The 18,299-nt window shown below is 36.5% G+C and overlaps 1 protein-coding gene across 5 annotated transcripts in view; it reads right to left on the bottom strand.

Moving 5' to 3' along the window:
• FTO (FTO alpha-ketoglutarate dependent dioxygenase) overlaps nt 1–18,299 on the bottom strand; it is a 236,438-nt gene that overhangs the window by 112,495 nt on the left and 105,644 nt on the right. Inside the window, exon 9 of one of the 5 annotated variants that reach the window (XM_064671176.1) lies at nt 17,373–17,585. The exons of the other annotated variants lie outside the window; for them this stretch is intronic. Within the exon in view, the coding sequence (XP_064527246.1) occupies nt 17,561–17,585 (25 nt within the window). The 3' untranslated portion in view covers nt 17,373–17,560. Of the gene's footprint in view, nt 1–17,372; nt 17,586–18,299 lie in introns of those variants that run through there. 5 annotated transcript variants of the gene reach the window in all.

Below are 18,299 nucleotides of genomic sequence, written 5' to 3'. Positions count from 1 at the left end.
TTGTTCAGAAGCAAGAGTGAAGGTTGAAGTGACTGCTGTTTATACCTGCTTCTGCAGACAGAAAGTACTGCACACTAATGTTTTTTTTCCTGTCCAGCAGAAAAAATTACAGTAAGGAGCAGAGACTGAAAAATTGCATTCCACAGAAAAGAGAACTTTTAAATTGTGAGGCTGACTAACAGTTGAATTCAGTTCTAGAAAAGACTCCAATTTCCCATTGTCCTCAAACCAATGGACATCATTCTGAAAGATACATTTAAACCTAAAGACAGATTGTTGGTCTCAATGATCTGGGAAAGCCAAGTGCAATGTAATGCCTTACAATATACAGAAGGTCAAACTAGATGATCTAAATATCCCTTCTGGCCTTAAAATCTAAACACAGCACAAATAGAGGAGATGAAAAATAAACTACAAATCTTTCTTTAAAACGTTTGTTCCTTCAAATAGAACTGAATTCTACCCTGTAATTTGAGCCCCTCTAATTTTACCAATGGCATGCAATGTTTTTATGTGCTATTTGAAAATGTATCAAATTTTCAATCAAAGTACTTGTTTAAATTAAGAGTAGGTAAAATCACAAAATTTTATCTTCATTACTAAAAGGCAGAGACTTAAAAATGGCATTCCTTTCAGATGAAGGAAATACATCCTCTTACTACAGCATTCTGTTAGCACAATCCTTGAAGCCAGCTCTGAACATCCACTGAAATGTGCTTTTGAAGAATGCACAAGATGAATGTCATATTCACTCAGCATCCATAAATCAACTTGAATAATTTAATACCTGTTGAAATTTTCTTCCAATTTATTACATGAAATAATAACATGAGAAGTAATTACAATAAAGAAAAAGTTCAGGTGCAACAGCATTAGTTCAACATCCAGGATCAAGTGTCAGTAGAGATTAACAAATTTCATTCATTTTATCTCCAGCACTGGAGACACACTGCTCCTAGCTTTAATAGTCAGGAATGTCTGTTAGTTAAATGACTTTGTAAAGGCAGTCAAGTGAGGGCAGACAGCGACAGTTTAATTAGGGAGCTTGCTATAACTCTATCTGGGAGCTGAAGGCACTGGACTAGAACAAGTGTAAAACGGCACTCAATACTGACTAGCAACCCCTGCTCCCCCCCAGCCAACAAAACCCCTCCAACACAAAAAAAAACCCCAAGAAGATACTTTTCATGGCAGGTTCTCTCATTTATTCTGGCGTCAGGTTGGCTACAGGTGAACAGGAGCAACGTAACCGCTGCAGCAGAAGAAAGGTGAGGTTAAGAGAGCAATCATTTATCTTGTATTGATTTCTGGACACTATGTCCTAGATACATTCCAAGATAGAATGACAGCTTTCTGTTTTGTGTCGGTAAGAGAAGAAAATGACTAGCACCAGCACTCATTGTTTTCCTATCATATTTCCTTTTAGAAACATGCCACACTTAGATTTTTATTCAGACAAGGAAATCCAAACAAGTTTATCACAGAAAAGGAGGGTTAGGGGATGGTTAATCAGCCATTTGTCTTTGCTGCTGGATAGTTGGGAGTCACAGGGTCAAAACCAAGCACAATTGGACCATTTGGTTTTATCTCAGGTAACCCTACATCTCTGGTAATTGAACCCATTTCACTCGGTCAGAGTTCCTGTCACTCATATTCAATGTCTGTCATTACTGAGAAATGCTTCATGACATATTACACTGACAGAACCACCACTGCAAGACTAGAAAGAATCCCCAGGCACCAGAAGTAGAAGACAATGGAAGCTTCTTTCAGACCAGTGATGTTTAACATTTTATGTGCTGACATTGTGACTGTAACCACACTATAACAAAAGCCTAGCAAATGGAGGATCAAAAAAAAAAAATCCATAGTTTATCTGCTTCAGGGACTAGCAGGCAACATCATAAATAAAGCAAACTGGCAGCTCCAAGGTTACTTGCACATAACATTAAAATCCTTTGGAAAGGTTGCATGTATGAACACATACACTTAGTACTGGACCTCAATATGATACTGATTTTATTTCTGATAGGCTTTACAATTATCACACCTCCCTTAACTATGAGCATCCAAATCCTTTTCTTTCTGCTACAGTTTCTTTACTTACAAGCTGCAAACAGTAACAGAAGCATGACTTGCACACCTTCTGATTTGCTGAAGAGAAAACAGTCTAGCTTCTTAAACCTCTGAAACGCTCCTGTACAGAGAAATTCTAAAGGCAAAAATGCCAAAGTTATCCTCCCACTTTTCAGCTCTATAATCCTTAAAAGTGATGCCCTAATTTGTTTTCTCCATAGAGGCACTACTTCACTTTGCTAGGTCACCACTGCTGCACTTGACAGACACACCACTCACCTCTGCCACACTTGACTTTATCAGATACATCCAAGCCAGCTTCCTTGGACCATACAAACTTTTTACAGGATCTTTGTCAGTCCAGAGGCTTAAAATTCTACAATCGTATTCACCGTAATCAATGTCTTATTAGCCCACTCATTTGAAGAAACAGTGGATGGAAAGCTGAGAGACTTGGACTGGGAGATAGGGGGAAAAAAACCAAAAAAAGCAACAAGAGACATTGAAAATTTCATTGTCATCTTGAGGGGTTTAACTCAATTTTACCTTCTTTTCATAAGAATGTGGATGACAGGTATCTAACAAGTAATTTAACTGAATCTTTTCAAGTACCTGGTGTGAAAATTTCACCACATTTAAAATTTCATTTCTAAGAATGACCTTTAAACTAAAAGAGTTAAAAGAGTTTCCAAGACCCTTTGCTAAGTACCCAGTCCAAATGTTAAGACTGTATTAGCTACAATCTACTATTTGTAGCAGTTTCTTGTCTGCTATAGTGATGTCCTGATCAACCAGCAGAGAGAAATAATTTCTTTCCATCCTGAATGAAAAATAAACAGGATTAAATTCTACTCCCAGATTTGGTAGAAGTCCAGGATTTTAGCTTAGATTATTATATTAAACACTGATCGCTTCAAGGCTGAGGCAAAAACCAAAGGAACATCAATAGTGTGAACAGTTAGTTTCCATCCTAAGATTATTATGAATTTCACACAGAATAATGGGAAAATATCCTTAAACTAGATATTTCATATTTTATTAAATCAATTTTGATTAATTTATGGGATTAAACCAAATTTTTCCACTGCTCTCATGCAATATGTGATTGAATATTTTAAATAAAGAGTTGCTAGGAATTCTGACATCAATAAGGAACTAGCATTATTCACTATCAGCTACAGAAAGAATGGAAAAGATAAAGTCATCTTAAACTATGAAATTGCTTCATAAAGATCTGAGAATATACTGCCTGGAGTTCATAAAAGTTCTAATATCAAGTGCATTACTTTTAAAGCAACCATTATTTTCACTTTTAGAATAAACTGTATTTCATTGTGAAGTACATTCACACACAAAAAAATCTTAAATAGATTTAGAAACTATAATTTGCAGCAGTAAAAGCAGTTAAGATGTCCAATAAGAAATATATGACAAACAGCAGCACAATAATTCAGCCATTAATAAATCTGGCACAGTAACCATTATCTTGTCATAAAGCAAGATAATACATCACCAATCCCTCCGTGCTGGACTTTATACTGTATTTATATGCTAAAAGCCTTCCCAGAAGCAGATGCTTCGATTCAAAGCTCCAAAACCCCACTGATACGTAGCAGAGCAATTCAACTATTTCTGAACACTTCTATAGGTAAAGCAGTGAGCAGGTTTTGGAGTACTGTGGCCAAAGAATCAAAATGAGTGATATTCAGGTCTACAGCTTAGCAGGGGAAAAAAAAGCGTTGCAACGATTTTTCTAATGCTGAAATACCATTTCACCAAATGTTCCTGTCAAGGCATGGTTTAATTACCTTGGCACCCATGCCACTTATAATCACCTGTCATTAGCAACAACGCTTGCATCTGTTTACACGTCTGTCAGAAATGCCAGCCCAGCTCAAGTCTAAGGATAACACAACTTTTGCCAGGGCTTGACCCCAGATGTGGAAAGCTCACCATAAGTTTATCTAAGTCCAGAGCAAAACATTTCACAAGTTTCAACTGCAAAGAACACAGTACTACAATGGTTTTGCCATAATGCTTTCCCAGCATAGATTTTGCAAACATGAGGCTTCTCTCTTTTTATTGTCATATATATTGCATGGCAATTCCATCTAGGAATTTCAAAGTGCTATATAAGGTAGAATAAACAAGTCTTACCTATAATACTAAAAACAACTTCCTGGAGGTACAGAGAATTAAACTATTGCTCCTAACCTCAAGTTATTTATAATTCAGGACGACAGGGCAAGACAAGACAAATCTGAATGATATTCTGGCAAACTCTCCTTACTAGAAGGACTCATTATGTATCAATTCAGTATACATACCACAACATGAGCTATGCATGCACACGCATGTTGAGTGGTAGGGCAGTAACTTACTAAAAATGAGGGGAAGAGCCTATTTTGATAGTTTTTATAATTCTATAACTAAGACTCCCACAGGAAAAGAAATATATTTTCCATTTTTGTGCTATGCAACTGGAAAACTCACTATAAGCTATTCTAGCTAGTTAGGAAATATCTCTAAAACAATCAAAGTAAATCACTAAAGAAATTTTATGTCTCAGTCCTGCAAATACTCTCTGCTGCAGCACTTGTTCTTTAAAACCCCAGGTTAGCCGTGCATTCAGAAGTGTTTTGAAGGATCAAAACTCTAATAGGTGTCAGCACTCCAGGGCAGTGCCCCACACAGAACAGAGGCACACCTGCCCTTTCCTTCATATAAGCACGTGTGGCATCACTGGTATTGTTGCATTCTCACTCATGCTTGAAGGACTGGAGATAGATTTTTGTAGACACTCTTTCTAGCAAGCCAGAGGATCTTACATCAAGTTCTTCAGCTGGTAAATTGAGAAAAGTTTACTGTACTAGTATTTTCACACCTTTATAATGCTGAAAATAAAAGTTTGCAGATACTACAGAAACATGCAGCCACGGTGAGTACTACAATTTAAATGCACTTTCTATCCTTGTAAGACACATGAAACAAAGCCAAGAACTCTTTGGCTTTACATTCTAGTGAAATCCAAACTGTTCTGAATGATTATAAATGGTTACTGTTTGTCTTGGCTCCTACCTATATCAGATTCAGACTGAAGAATCTTAGTGAAGAAATTATAAGGGATAAAGTGGATATTTCTAAATTGCAAGACTGCAATTCCAGTGGCTCAGTGTATCAGTTTTCTGTTTCATCTAAGTCTGCTGTAGAGAAAATTGTGGGATCTGACAACAAAGGATTGAAAACATTTACTTTCATGAGCCAAAAGTTTCTTGCGTTGATTATATTGAAGATTAACCTCCTCCTCCCCCCCCAATAAAATAGATGAAGATCAGTTACATTCTGTTAATGACTCAAAGGGGCATAGGTTACCAACAGAATAGTTACAACAGAATTTTAAAGTGCAACCAATTAGAAAGATATATAATTGAGTTAAATTATATTTATTGAGTTTTAATCCTACAGTCAGATCTGTGTTTTTCATGTAACTTTTAGGTTTGTACCATTAACAGTCAAGGGAAAGCAAGCACTGCCATTGTGTCTTCTGTTCCACGGGAAGACATAACACTTAGGACTGACAGCCTATCACCACTTACAAAAAGACCACTGTTGCCAGCTTTTGTTTCACTCGGAGTAAATCACCAGAATTGTGTTAACAAGTAGAAAGACATAACCTATTGTGCATAGGATGCACATCAGAATGAAAATTCCTACCTCAAGGTTTGTACCAAACTCATAACTGAGTAAGCAACACCATAACCACAACTTCAACTGAAACATAAAGCTCACAGTAATATTAACACTGATTTACAAAGGTTCCTACGGTCACTACAGTTTTCCAAATAGTGAGAATAAAAAAAAGTTGTGTGTTTGACAACCAGAAACCAGTCAGAAGTGTTTCAGAGACCAGGCTAATTGGTGCTAAGGATGATGCTTCATGGCAACCCATGCAAGTCAAGGCACCCAGCAAGGCAAATATGATCACTACCCTTGACTCAACAACAACTGATTTCCTACAAAATATAAATATTAATACAGCATTTGTCATTATACAAACTGAGAATCACAGTGCTTAATGCACACAGAACAAGACAGACAAGGATAATTTTCCTGCCTAAACTGGACTCTAAATCCTGTAGAACATGGACCATACACTGTTCTTCCAAATGCTCCCTCAGTCAGCACGTGGTCAAAAGCTTAAAACACATCATTATTTATTATAGACTACTTTTTATATTATACTTTCTCATAACCCATGATGAATATGACTGGAAGAGATTAATTAATATAATATAACCCTTAAAATCCCCAAATAGAAAAGGACTAGGACCAAGGATGCATGGATGGCAGGACAAGGAAGAAGCAGAGAATGGAAAACTTCAGAGGAAAAAAAAAAAAATGACTTTTCCTTGAGGCCTTTGTTGAAAGCATTAAAATCTATGAGAAAAACATGAAGAATTTAAGTTGGGTTGTTTTTTTTTTTTTGGACTGAATGCTAAATAATTTGTTGAGTAACATTTTGAATATTACTGCTTTTGCGACTAGTTAGACAGAGAGGCTTACTGATGACTAATCACCAAAGACCATAAAAGTTGTACCACTGATAGAATGCCTCTTTCTGAATGTGGCTTAGTTCCACAAACATAAACCTAGAGTTTCATCCTTTCACTCCATTATTCAACAGCAATTAAATCTGGGATGTTATGTAAGAATAACCCAATATTCCAAGCCATAATTTAAGATGATGCACAGCTACCTGAACCTTATGGGTACTTCCTCCCATGAAACTTATTCAACCACACATAAATAAAAATCCCTAACCTGTATTACTTGTAAAAGCTCATGAAGATTAAGCTTTTCACTGTCCTATAATTGAAACAATTATTACAAATAACTGTTCCCTAAAAATAAGCTTGTGGATACACAATTCAATTGTGAACCATCTGGTTACCATTTTCCACCTTCCAGCATCGGAGGTGACAGCAGTTATACACTCTAAAATGAAGTCTTAAATGATTTTACCAATCTACACAGCATTCAAGTAAATGAACCCCAGAAGTTTCTGCTTTCCAAGATATTTCTGCACTAGAAAAGACAGATGACTCCTGAAAGGCAAGTTAGCATATCTGCAACAAACATTAGCCCAGTATAGCACAGGACATAAAACTTGCCATTTGCACCATTAGGTTTGCCACAACAAATGAGATGCTGTATGTGATGTATAGCACAGGAAAGCAACCCCAGCTGTTTGCTTCTGTAGAGGGGGATGGAGGTGCTCTGCACCTGAGTCTGCAAATATTTATTAAGCCCTTAACAGTGAGGTTGTGATGTTCAGAACAGCTACTGCTGAAAACCATTATCTATGGATAATTAACTATGTCAGGACACTGAGGTCCTAACATGAGGTCCTCATAATTCCCCACTAAGGGAAAGACAGTACAACATTATTATAATATATTAGTAATATTTAACAACAGGATCATACTATTTGTGTTTTAATAATGAAGGCTGAGTACCATAGCAAGCTTTAAATTAATATTAGTTTCTGATAGTGCAGTTTAAGCCAGGCTTAACAAATTCTTAATTTTTGTTACTACTAACCAGTGTGATACACCAATAAACAATGACAACATCTAAATAGAAAATTATTTAACTTATAAATAAAGCATTAGTGTCCTTGCAGGTTTAATTATTATTAATGCATTTTTTCTATCATTTGCCAGAAGCAGCCTCAACTTATTGGCAGGAAAAATGAAATGGAAAAAAAATTCTTATTTTTCACTTGACCAAAACAATTCACTTGAACTTTGGAAGCCCTTGTATTTTTTCCAACCATTTTTTGGAAACAGCTAGAAAAAAAAAAATTCATCACGCAATAAAAAGGCTTTTTGACACATGAAGACAAAAGCTTCAGGCCGTTTATTAAGACTACTTCCTACTGTGTTGGGCTTTGTTTTATCTCATAATTAAAATCACACCTGAGCTGGGCCATCTGTGAGAGTGTATTAAGTTTCTTACAAAACATGAAAATCCTTTCATTTTTTCCATACAAACGCCAATAAATCTTGTAGGGTTATTTTTTGTGTGTGACAAAGAAAAATAATATGCTTAAAAAAAGGTCAGGCTTTGAGCAAAAATATGAGTAGGCAAACAAAATTATTTTTCTGTATTCATCTTCAACTGCCCCTTGTAATAACTGACACATTTTTAAAAGTTGTTCACTTAAGAAATTAAACTTTTTTTAAAAAATATTTTACAGCATATTGTTTTCTTACAGTTCCTTCTGTAGGATAAAAAATAAATATTAGTAAAAATTCAAGGATTAGAATTTTCCATATCAGTTAGCAATTAAGAGTCTGCAGAAAGTCAGCACTTTTCAAGATCAGCATCTATGTTAGCATGGTAATGCATATGCTAATAGGTTCTAGTGAGAAAAAAGAAAAGTTACATATTTCACAAACATAGGTACTTCATAAATTTCAAGGGGGTTTTGGTTTTCTTTCGGGGGACTTTTTTGTTTGTTTTGGTCACTTTGTTGGTTTGCTTTAAAATACTCTGGTGAAATACCAAGAGGATTTCCTTTTACAGAAGGACATCGTAGAGAGAGAGAAATCCCTGTAGTCCAAATCCATCAATAGAATATGTCTTCAACAAAGTACTTCTGTGTGCACAGTTAAACTGAATGACTAATGACAAAGAGGACCTGAATTCATGCTAAAAGTCAGACATACACTTCACAGTAGCTTGCCTTGAACATGTGAAAACTCAAACACATAAGTGATTCTATTTACATTTTCCTTCCAAGAGACTATACATGTTCTTGAAATGATCTTGTTTCATACTTCTGTTGAGCCAGAAACAATTCAATTTGCATGGTATTATGGTAGTCAAGCAACCCTACTCCAAGTTTTACACTTCTCAGCCAAGGCAAATTTTAGAGCAGCCCTCTTCCACAGAGAAAAAACAGAGCAGAAGGCCCTAAAACGGCAGTGAAGAACAGTGATTCTCCATCTCAGAGTAAAAAAAAAAGAGCAAGGTATGGGAATATTGTGAAATAAAAGATTATAAAAATTGTTTCACACCAGAATTTCCTATATTAGTGCACAATAAAGGAGATAAGCAGTACTGTGACTTGTTTTCAGGGGCAAACTGAATGAGTAAATGGTCAACTGTGTTCAGCACTCCGTTGATTTCACAAAATTCAAACTGCACAGAGGACCTCCACCCCCATGCTACAGGAACCTAAAACTCATTGTTAGCATGGAGAAAACTCAACCCCCCCTTTTTTTTATATTGCAACACTATTAAAAAAATCACAGTTTCTTTATACATTTTGAAGCATCAAGCTTGAACACTAATCTGCACAACCTATCACTGATTTAAATCCCTTTTATATTCGAAATTATTCTTGTCCTTAGAAATTCATTAGGCTGATAGTGCACTAAACTGGTAAACATTTGAGTTTGTATTCTTTTAAACTACTTCTTTTACAAGAAAAAAAGTCTAAATTCTGTGTGTCATAAATAAGACTCAAGTCAGAAACAAATCCTTTTTTTCCAAATGTTTTTTGGAATCTAATGACTAATACTGAGGCTATTTTGAAAATTCAGTTTTTCTTGGGTTGATAATAGAACATATTGAGTCATGTTAAGCAAGAAACAGCAACATTTTTTAAATGTGTTTGCCTGTGAAACTGAATAGTCTGGATCCAACTCTTAAGCTGTTTTCTTTCCGATTATTTCACAGTTACTTCAATCCATTTTCCTAAAAAACCAGTTCACAATTCTACACAGTTCTCTTTCCAAATTCAGTTTTTACCTATCAAAGTTGGACAAGAGCCAAGAAATAAAGGTACTTTGTTCTGGAAAAAAAAAGGTTTTCCTATTCAACTGCATAAAAAAAGATTTCTTATATTTAAAAGAGAATGACTTTGGTAATGACCATTTTATGTGTCAAATTAAAACCATAAAGACTTTTCAAATAGGATGCATCTTTCTGCAACAGTGTCACAATAAAAGTCCAAGATTCCATCACAAGAAAATGCAGAGGATATTTACCAAGGCCCATGCTCTGATTCTCTTCTCAATCACACTCAAATCAAGAGTAACTCTCTTAAACTCAGCAATATTGCAGTGGTGCAAAATCAAGCTGAGAAGAGATGATGATAATGATAAACCAGATATTTTCACATGATTTTAAGCAAAATAAATGTTACGTTTTTGGATGCTCAGCAGTCAACTTTTCCCTAAAGAAATCATTATGGGACATCAAAATTCTCAGACCTCTCTCCTGTCCCCAGCCTTCTCTACCTACACAAATTCCCGAGAACTATCCCACAGCAGCTGCAGATTCTTCCCAGTCGTGATGCAGAATCCTAACTGGAAAGTACCCCACAATTGCTTTGGTAGTACTGATGGATAATCTTTGTGTAGAGGTCAACATCCTACAGTGTAGGAGATAATGACATACATGACCAGGTGAAGCCACCCCACATTCAATGGGATACACCAGCAACACTTAAAATTTACCCTCTTCTCTTCCGTGGGAGACAAGGAAAGGATGAAGCCAAGAAGGAACTGTCTTAGAAGCAATGCCTCTGGGTCTGCTCTTGAGGCAGTTCTGTTTTTACACCTCACTTTGCCCAAGGCTGTAACTAATGCACAGCTTCCCTCTAAAAAAACTAAACAAACAAATACAGGATTCTGGTCAGTTGAAACTTAGTTGTTTCTTCTGGGAATAAACCAAGCTGTGTGCTGTTGACTCTGCGGAAAGAATGGACCTCTAAAAGATATCACAAGGTACATCTACTGTAAATTCTTAGGGAAAAGCAATAAAGAACATACATTAAAAGCATACTAATTTTCAGTCTCTCAAGAGCCTTGTTTTCCCCTTTTTCAAACATATAAGAGGTCTAATTTACAATGTCAGCACTATTTTGAACACTTTTTCTTTGCTGTATAATGAATGATCAAAAATAATTAAAACTGAATGAAGACTGTCAAAACAAACAAACAACATATATTTAGATGGATTATCCTTACTGTTTTTCATTACTGTGTTTGTTCATTTTCTCAACTGAATTCATAACATTTACTCACTCACAATGGGTCTGCACACTCACATCTGCACAGCGGTTGCCTATGGAAAAGTATCAGCTTTCAGTATTCCTTCTCATATGCCCTCCCAGCTGTAAATGAGGTTAGGAAACAACACTGTAAACACAGAATGCCTCTTGAAAGGTAAAGGAGTGGAAGAATAAAAAGCCTCTCAGGAAATTCAATTTGCACTTTGGTTTTATTCTTAAAGGAATGCCCAAAGCTTAACAGTATTTAAAACTACTGAAATACAAAATATTGAAGGAAGAAATATAGCAGAACAAGGCATTATATTCTATGGTAGTCCTGTATTATTATTATTATTATAAAGAGCAGAATAAGGCATTATAGTAATAATAAAAGTGTACTACAAAAATTTAAATAGTACTGAACACCGATCTCATTGTTCTGAGTTGTGGGCTGCTGTATTTTAATTATTCCCCCCCACCTTTTTTTTTTAAGAAATGAGCGTTTGAAGTTCTTTCAGCAAAAAAACAGGATACACACAGAGATGTCATAAATAATGCCCATATAAACCCATGCTAATTTATTTAATGTGAAACTCCAACACAAATTACTTAGCAGTGAAATTGCACCTCCTCTTATTGTGTATTCCAAATAAAGGCGAACAGATGTGCTCTTCCAGACCAAGCTATTGCTACAATTAAACCAACAGTCATTTTACAAACCAGCGAGCTATTTCATGTGCCTCTACAGTGCTAATCATCTTTTCTCCACTACCCCAGCCCAACAGAACAGCGAGTTATTTATAGAGTTATCTATCTTGCACTTTGCAGATGATGCCTAACATTATGACAACAGTGAAAAGGTCTCCGTACCTGCCTACCTAAAACAAGTTTCTGTAAAGTAATGAATAGAGACAGCTTGGGGACTATCCACCTGCACCGCCTGCCTTTTACTGCCTGCAAAGAGAAACCACAAGGGACTGGCAGAAGGTACTTGTCTGACAGGGCCAGGACAGCCTTTCTCCTCCGTGACAGCCTGGGCCTCGCCTCTTAAACCTGACCCACCATAATTCCTTCACAATGCAGCAGCGAGGCAGCTGACAGTAGCAGCTGCACCTCCTAAGCGAGATGGATGGAATTTTCATAACTAGTTCCCCAAGTTACATTTTACCTTCAAGATAATTTATGAGCTGCTGTGGAGCCTTGAAGAGACAATATGCTTGCCATAAAATTAACTGTAACAGTCTTGTAGGTTATAATTAACACTGGGAGGGTAGCACCAACTGGATGAAACACATGGCATAATTGATGGTGAAACTGGAAATTAAGGAAGCTAACAATATCATTACTGTGCACATCATTTTAGTGAAACCTATGCTTTCCAGGGGTTAATTACAATCCCCTTCCAACGTACACACTCTGACGGGGAGTGGATGAGTGTCACTGCTAGGAGGAGGCAGGTTTGCTGGCAAGGCCACCTTGCACCTGGACTGATGTATATATTGTTTTTTTTGCCTGGAAGAGATATACATGTCAAAGCAGCAGCACCAGCACCTGAACATCTGGCAGCAGGCACACTGTAGCTTAGAGATAGATGATTGCTCAAGCCTCATAGAATATTTCATTTTCGCTGCAGCCAGCAGACTTAATGGCAAATCAGAAAAAATCCTCTGTGAGATTTCAGTTAATGGCACACATTATTAATTTAAATGACTTGAGTAAAGAAAAACATTTTAACTTTATATTGCTGTAACTTAGCAGCAAATTAAGATTTTTTTTTTCATCAGTGTATTATCATCCTGGTTTATTACATTAGTCTTCAGAAACATGCAGAGCAATCTTTTTAGCATTCTTGCCTGTCAAGGGAATACTGAACTGAAGATGCAATGCTAGTGAGCTAGTTAATCAGAAATAATATTATAAACTGCTGCCATCTTTGGGAAGGAGAACATGCAATTCATCTGCCTGTATCTAAGACTCTACTCTCTAGCCAAGGCTTAAGGAATCATTAGTGAAATGTACTTTTTTTGAATCTCTCAAATTATTTTAATGAAACTTTTTTTTTGTCCCTGGACAACATATGTGAAAACGTACAGATAAATGATGCAACAGTGTCACCTACAGGCAAGCAAAACAGTTAAAACCTTCTCCAACATTGCACCCTCTTACCTCTCAAATCCTTCTTCTCCCCTCCTTTCCCCTCCTCCAACCTGCCTATCGATCATTAATAATACACAAGTGGACTTGGGGATTATCTGTATTTCCAAATATAAAAAGAAGGGCAAATACCTAAAATGCTTTCAGAAGAGCCTAATACAGAATGGTTAGATCTTTTATGCAGTAAACTATATCTTACAATAAACATGCCATGCAGCCAGCAAGTCATCTCTGCTGGAGTGGATACATTGAGTACCTTACACCTCCTGTGCACTTGCTCAAATCCACCTTAATTAGGAGGTAAAAAATAATTCTGATAAGAATATTTTTCAGATCTCAGAAAGACCAAATGTTGACGTAGTGACATATGTGAGAAAGTAAAAATGAGAAAATGTTGACTTGCCTGAAAACAACTGACAAAAATTTTAACAGTATTGGCTAAACTTGCACAAGAAAAAGCCCTCCAGTGTAATTTGGAGCTAACTCCAGCATATTCTTGGGCATAACTGATGGATCCACTCAGCTTACTCTTGCAGAAAAAGTGGAATACCTTCTTATTAGTAGCTCTTAGAATTCTCAGAACTCTCATTTTCCAACAGAATACTCTTTTCTCCCAGTATTAGTGCCTTCATTTCAACACTGAATAAATAGACTTTTCTTAGCTTCCCCCACAAACCCTGTATTTTGAGAGCCTGTTTCTCAATCTTTTCAAGATACCTTTTGTTTCAATTATTTCTCTCAATTTCTAATCATATCACTGATGTACACCACTATTAGTTTAACACCTTTCCACCCATAAGTCCTATCTGCTCCAGCACACTCCGGGCTAGACAAGCTCTAAAATACAGCAATGTGGAAATATGAGTACTCTCAGTCACAAGCTGGGGGTTGCATACTTCTAGAAGAGTTCTCAGGTGGTTGAGTTACTGAATAGTAGGATTTTCTTGTTACTATTACATATGCTTTAAGCACTGTTGCCATTTGGGGCTACTGCCATTTACCAAAATAAGACAAAGAATATGAAAACAATGCATGTTATATAACAGGTTCTCAAGTTCTATGTTTTTACAGAGCCTCTTAAGCTTAAGAAATGCCAACTTCCTTTTTCAGTTATTAAATGATCAACTATGATGACATTTAAAATAATTTCACATCAATGATAGATTAATTATTGAAAATTCAGACAAAATAAATGGAACAAATAATAATAGCTAACTTAAACTGTTCAAATGCCCCAAAGATCTCATTAGTAGTGAAAATAAGCAAGTAAATCTAATTCTATTCTCCAGTTTATACTGGTTTCTCTGATTACTTGATACACCTCCAACCCATTCTTAGACCTCCCCATGGACTGCACTTCCCTCTCGTCAATCCTGTTAAGATTGTCCAGTAATTTACCCTGCCTCTCTCCCAGCATATGATTATCTGTGCATGCTACTATAACTTCAATGCAAGCAAACTGTGGAGCAATGCAGACTGACAGCCCTTTTCTGCCCACAGTCAGCCACGACACTCATTGGCTTATCATCACCTCACAACCACAGTCTAGACTGCTTAGAGCATTCTCAGCATCTTGCTCAATTCCTACATCCATTTAATTTTTGGCTGCTCCAAAAATGCCAGCAAGGGTACCTATTAGTGTCAGCTGTAGCAGTTGCTTTATGTGATATACACACCTGCCTAGTAGGGTTGGAGAACCGATGCATTTTACATAGGCCATCAAACACAGATACCCAACGGGAATAATCTTTGGCACTACCTACCTGAACCATATTTAAACTGCTGACCTGAAAGCAAAAGGCTTTGTATTTCATTGTCAATCCCTGAAGCCATCAAGTTCTATGCATGTGGAAAAACTTTAATAACACAAAGCTGACAGCATTTAAGACTTAAGTCATGAACTTATGTAAGCATCTGCTCATCAATGGTGCACCAGGATCAGCACACCATTTGGCAAGGGAACCCCTTTATGTTACCCTCTGTTTTGTAAGTGTTGGTAATGTACAGATTATTTAATGCACCTCCAAATTAAATTTATTTAATTCAGTTTTATGACAGATAAAGCTGTGACAATAATGGTGATAACAACATTTACAGTAAAGTCCTGTTTGGATAAGGCTTCTACTATTTTACAAAGAGAGAATTCTGGTTTTAGACTCTTGATTTTAATGTCTAGTTTTAGACAAAGGTTTAGTTCATACTGTTTGCCAGTAGTTCAATAGACATATTACATATCATGACATCAGCACATTTTGCTGAAGGCAGAGGAAAGTATGGATTGATATTGCACAAAATAAACCTCAGTGGGTAAAGAGAAATAAACCCACGATAATTTTTCATTCACTGGACCACTCACACTTTATCCCTAGTCTATAACACCAGGTCTTTAGCTAATGTGGGCAGCTACAGAGCACAGTACAACATGGAGTTCTCCCAGCTTTTCTCCTTTCCCCCTGCCTCTGGGGGACACCATTCTCTCCTACAGGAAAGATGACAGCTGATGCTAATGCTACTTTTTGGTTCAACTGTCTGATGATGTGGCTAACACTTTGTCTCCACAGATTATAAATTTGTCACCTCTGTGATCTAGTCAATCTCCAGTATCCTGCAGCCTGGAAATGCAATAATCTCAATTTCCAGCATGCAGGTCTCCCAGTGGTAGTGAGAAAATCATTGTCAAGGCAATGGAAAAAACAACACTAACTATCCTTCTTCTACTGCAATTATGAGAGCTTACATAAATAAGGAAATGTCACCCATGCTGACTTTAAAAGCCTGTCCAAGTAAAACCAAACATAAAAATAATAAATCATCAAATGCTCTCTGATAGAGTGGGAAAATTCTTTATCACTTTTTTAAACTTTAATTGCACTATAAATAAGGACTAAATTTGTGTCATTTGCCAGTTTTTGAATTGCCGTTGAATTATCTTTCAAAAAACCCATCTAGCACAAGAAGAAGAAAAATCAAGAAATCAAAAAAGGAAAATGTCAAAGAAGTTTGATTCAGTTGTTATTCAGGTATAGGATGATGCATCTCTCTGTGGCTTTCAGAAGTGAATCATTAAAACTGAACTAAAAAGATAAAGTAAACTCTCAGAGCAAACAATCCCTATGAAGGGTCTTAATGAAAGAGTCTGACGCAGACAAAAGCCAACCACAGAACTGAAATTCTGCAAGTTTTGTTAGACTGCCCTGTAATATAATTTGGATTAGGTCCCTACACCAAATAACTTTTTTTGCATCATATTTCCTGCGTATATAGTGACATCACAAGGTAAGAAGCAGCATTTTCTGTAAGCAGCCACAGCTTGTAAACAGATAGTCTTTTCAAGGGTAAAGGGTCAAGACAGTTTCAAAGGAGCAGCTAAACAGCAGCATTTAATCAAGCCGCATTTCCATTGTTCCGTAGAGTACTTGCACCTATTGATCCCAAGCTTGGCTGCTTCAATGACTCCTCCATACAAGGAACACAGGTGAAAGACAGAGGCAGAAAACAGGAAGGGTCACGAGAAGCAAAAGAAGTCTGGTAATAAGCAACTGGAGAGAAGTCAAAGGTCAATCAAGGCAGCTGATGTCTAAGCATAACTACAGCAGGAGACCTGACAACTTCATTGAAGCCGCAGTGTTTTTCTACATTCATTTGAAAGCTGCAAGGTTGGTTTTCAGTCTGTCTCAAAGCATCTTCTTGATTAATATACAGTACACAGGATTACTAGCTAAGCCACAATTTACTTTCTGCACACAGTCCAAGTACATTTACTTTCTGAAAACCTGTTTTAGGTTACATACTGGATGCTGAACAGTTTCACTTCCTTCTTTTAAAGAGCATACACACACATACAAAACATGAATATCAGAGAATCCAAATATATTTTTTTTCCTCCCTATGATTTCCAAAATGATGAATGAAAATTTTGGTCTATGCTTGTTGCTAACTTACTCAGTATCCATTCCTGCTGACACACATTTTTGTCCAGAGAGGACAACTATCAAAAAAAAAAAAAAACAGCCCACTGGAGATCACACAGCTGTATGTACTGCAGTCCTTACTAATTTCAGAAACATGGATCCTGGATTCCACCATATGGAAAAAAAAATAAAAATCTGTCATTTGTATGTTACGCAAAGAGACCACAAAAGTTTTAAACAACCCAAATACTTCCACTCACTCTCAGCCAAACTTTGATGCCTCTGCAGTTTGTCTGTTAAATTTTGGAACTAATGTAGATCCCACTGCAGTAGTTTCTGAAGAGTTCACATTATTTCATATACTTATCTTCTTTCCAGGCCTGTGAAAGGGTAAATTCAGTATTTGTCAACCAGTCTTTCAACTGGTATTATCACATTTCATTTAAAAACTAGCATTCAGCGACTTCCTCAAAATACACAAAGTCTGAGACAAAAGGGAAGAAAAAAAGCTCCAATTTTCCCAAAGCCCGTGCTAACTTCTTAACCCATCATCTTTTCCTCTGTTACAGAGAAGACACGGTCCTTCTTTACATCAACATCACTTTCTCTTACTGGAGCTAAAAAGAGTAAAATCTACCTCAATTACCTTCTTAATTGCAATCTAAAATTCCAAGGTATAAAGAGGTTAGTAGTAAGAAAAAAAATTAACTTTTTCTTCAAAACAGAAAATAAAATATATAAAATCCTCCTGTTTGTTTCTCATTTAACATGCATACTATTTTAGGATTCCACTCTAAGATTCTTCATTGTTCTCACAGAACAGAACAGCGTTATCACAGAATAGGACTCAATTTCACAGTAGGCACTTATAATTTAAATTCCTATATAAATATCCACACAAAATTCAGATTTCACTGTTGAGAGCTGAGTACCTTCACAGTGTAACTGCTCACTGTAGCTAGAAAAAAAAAAAACAAACATACCTTTACACTGTTATGTCAAAACTGTGAGATCTAAGAAGGGGTTTGACAAAGGCAAAAAACGCTGAGGAATTATAGCTCAAGTCTGACTTGAAACCTGAAACTAATATGATT

This window comes from Pseudopipra pipra, chromosome 14 (assembly GCF_036250125.1).
Source record: "Pseudopipra pipra isolate bDixPip1 chromosome 14, bDixPip1.hap1, whole genome shotgun sequence".
Taxonomy (NCBI): domain Eukaryota; kingdom Metazoa; phylum Chordata; class Aves; order Passeriformes; family Pipridae; genus Pseudopipra; species Pseudopipra pipra.
This window is presented reverse-complemented; position numbering and strand designations above follow the sequence as displayed.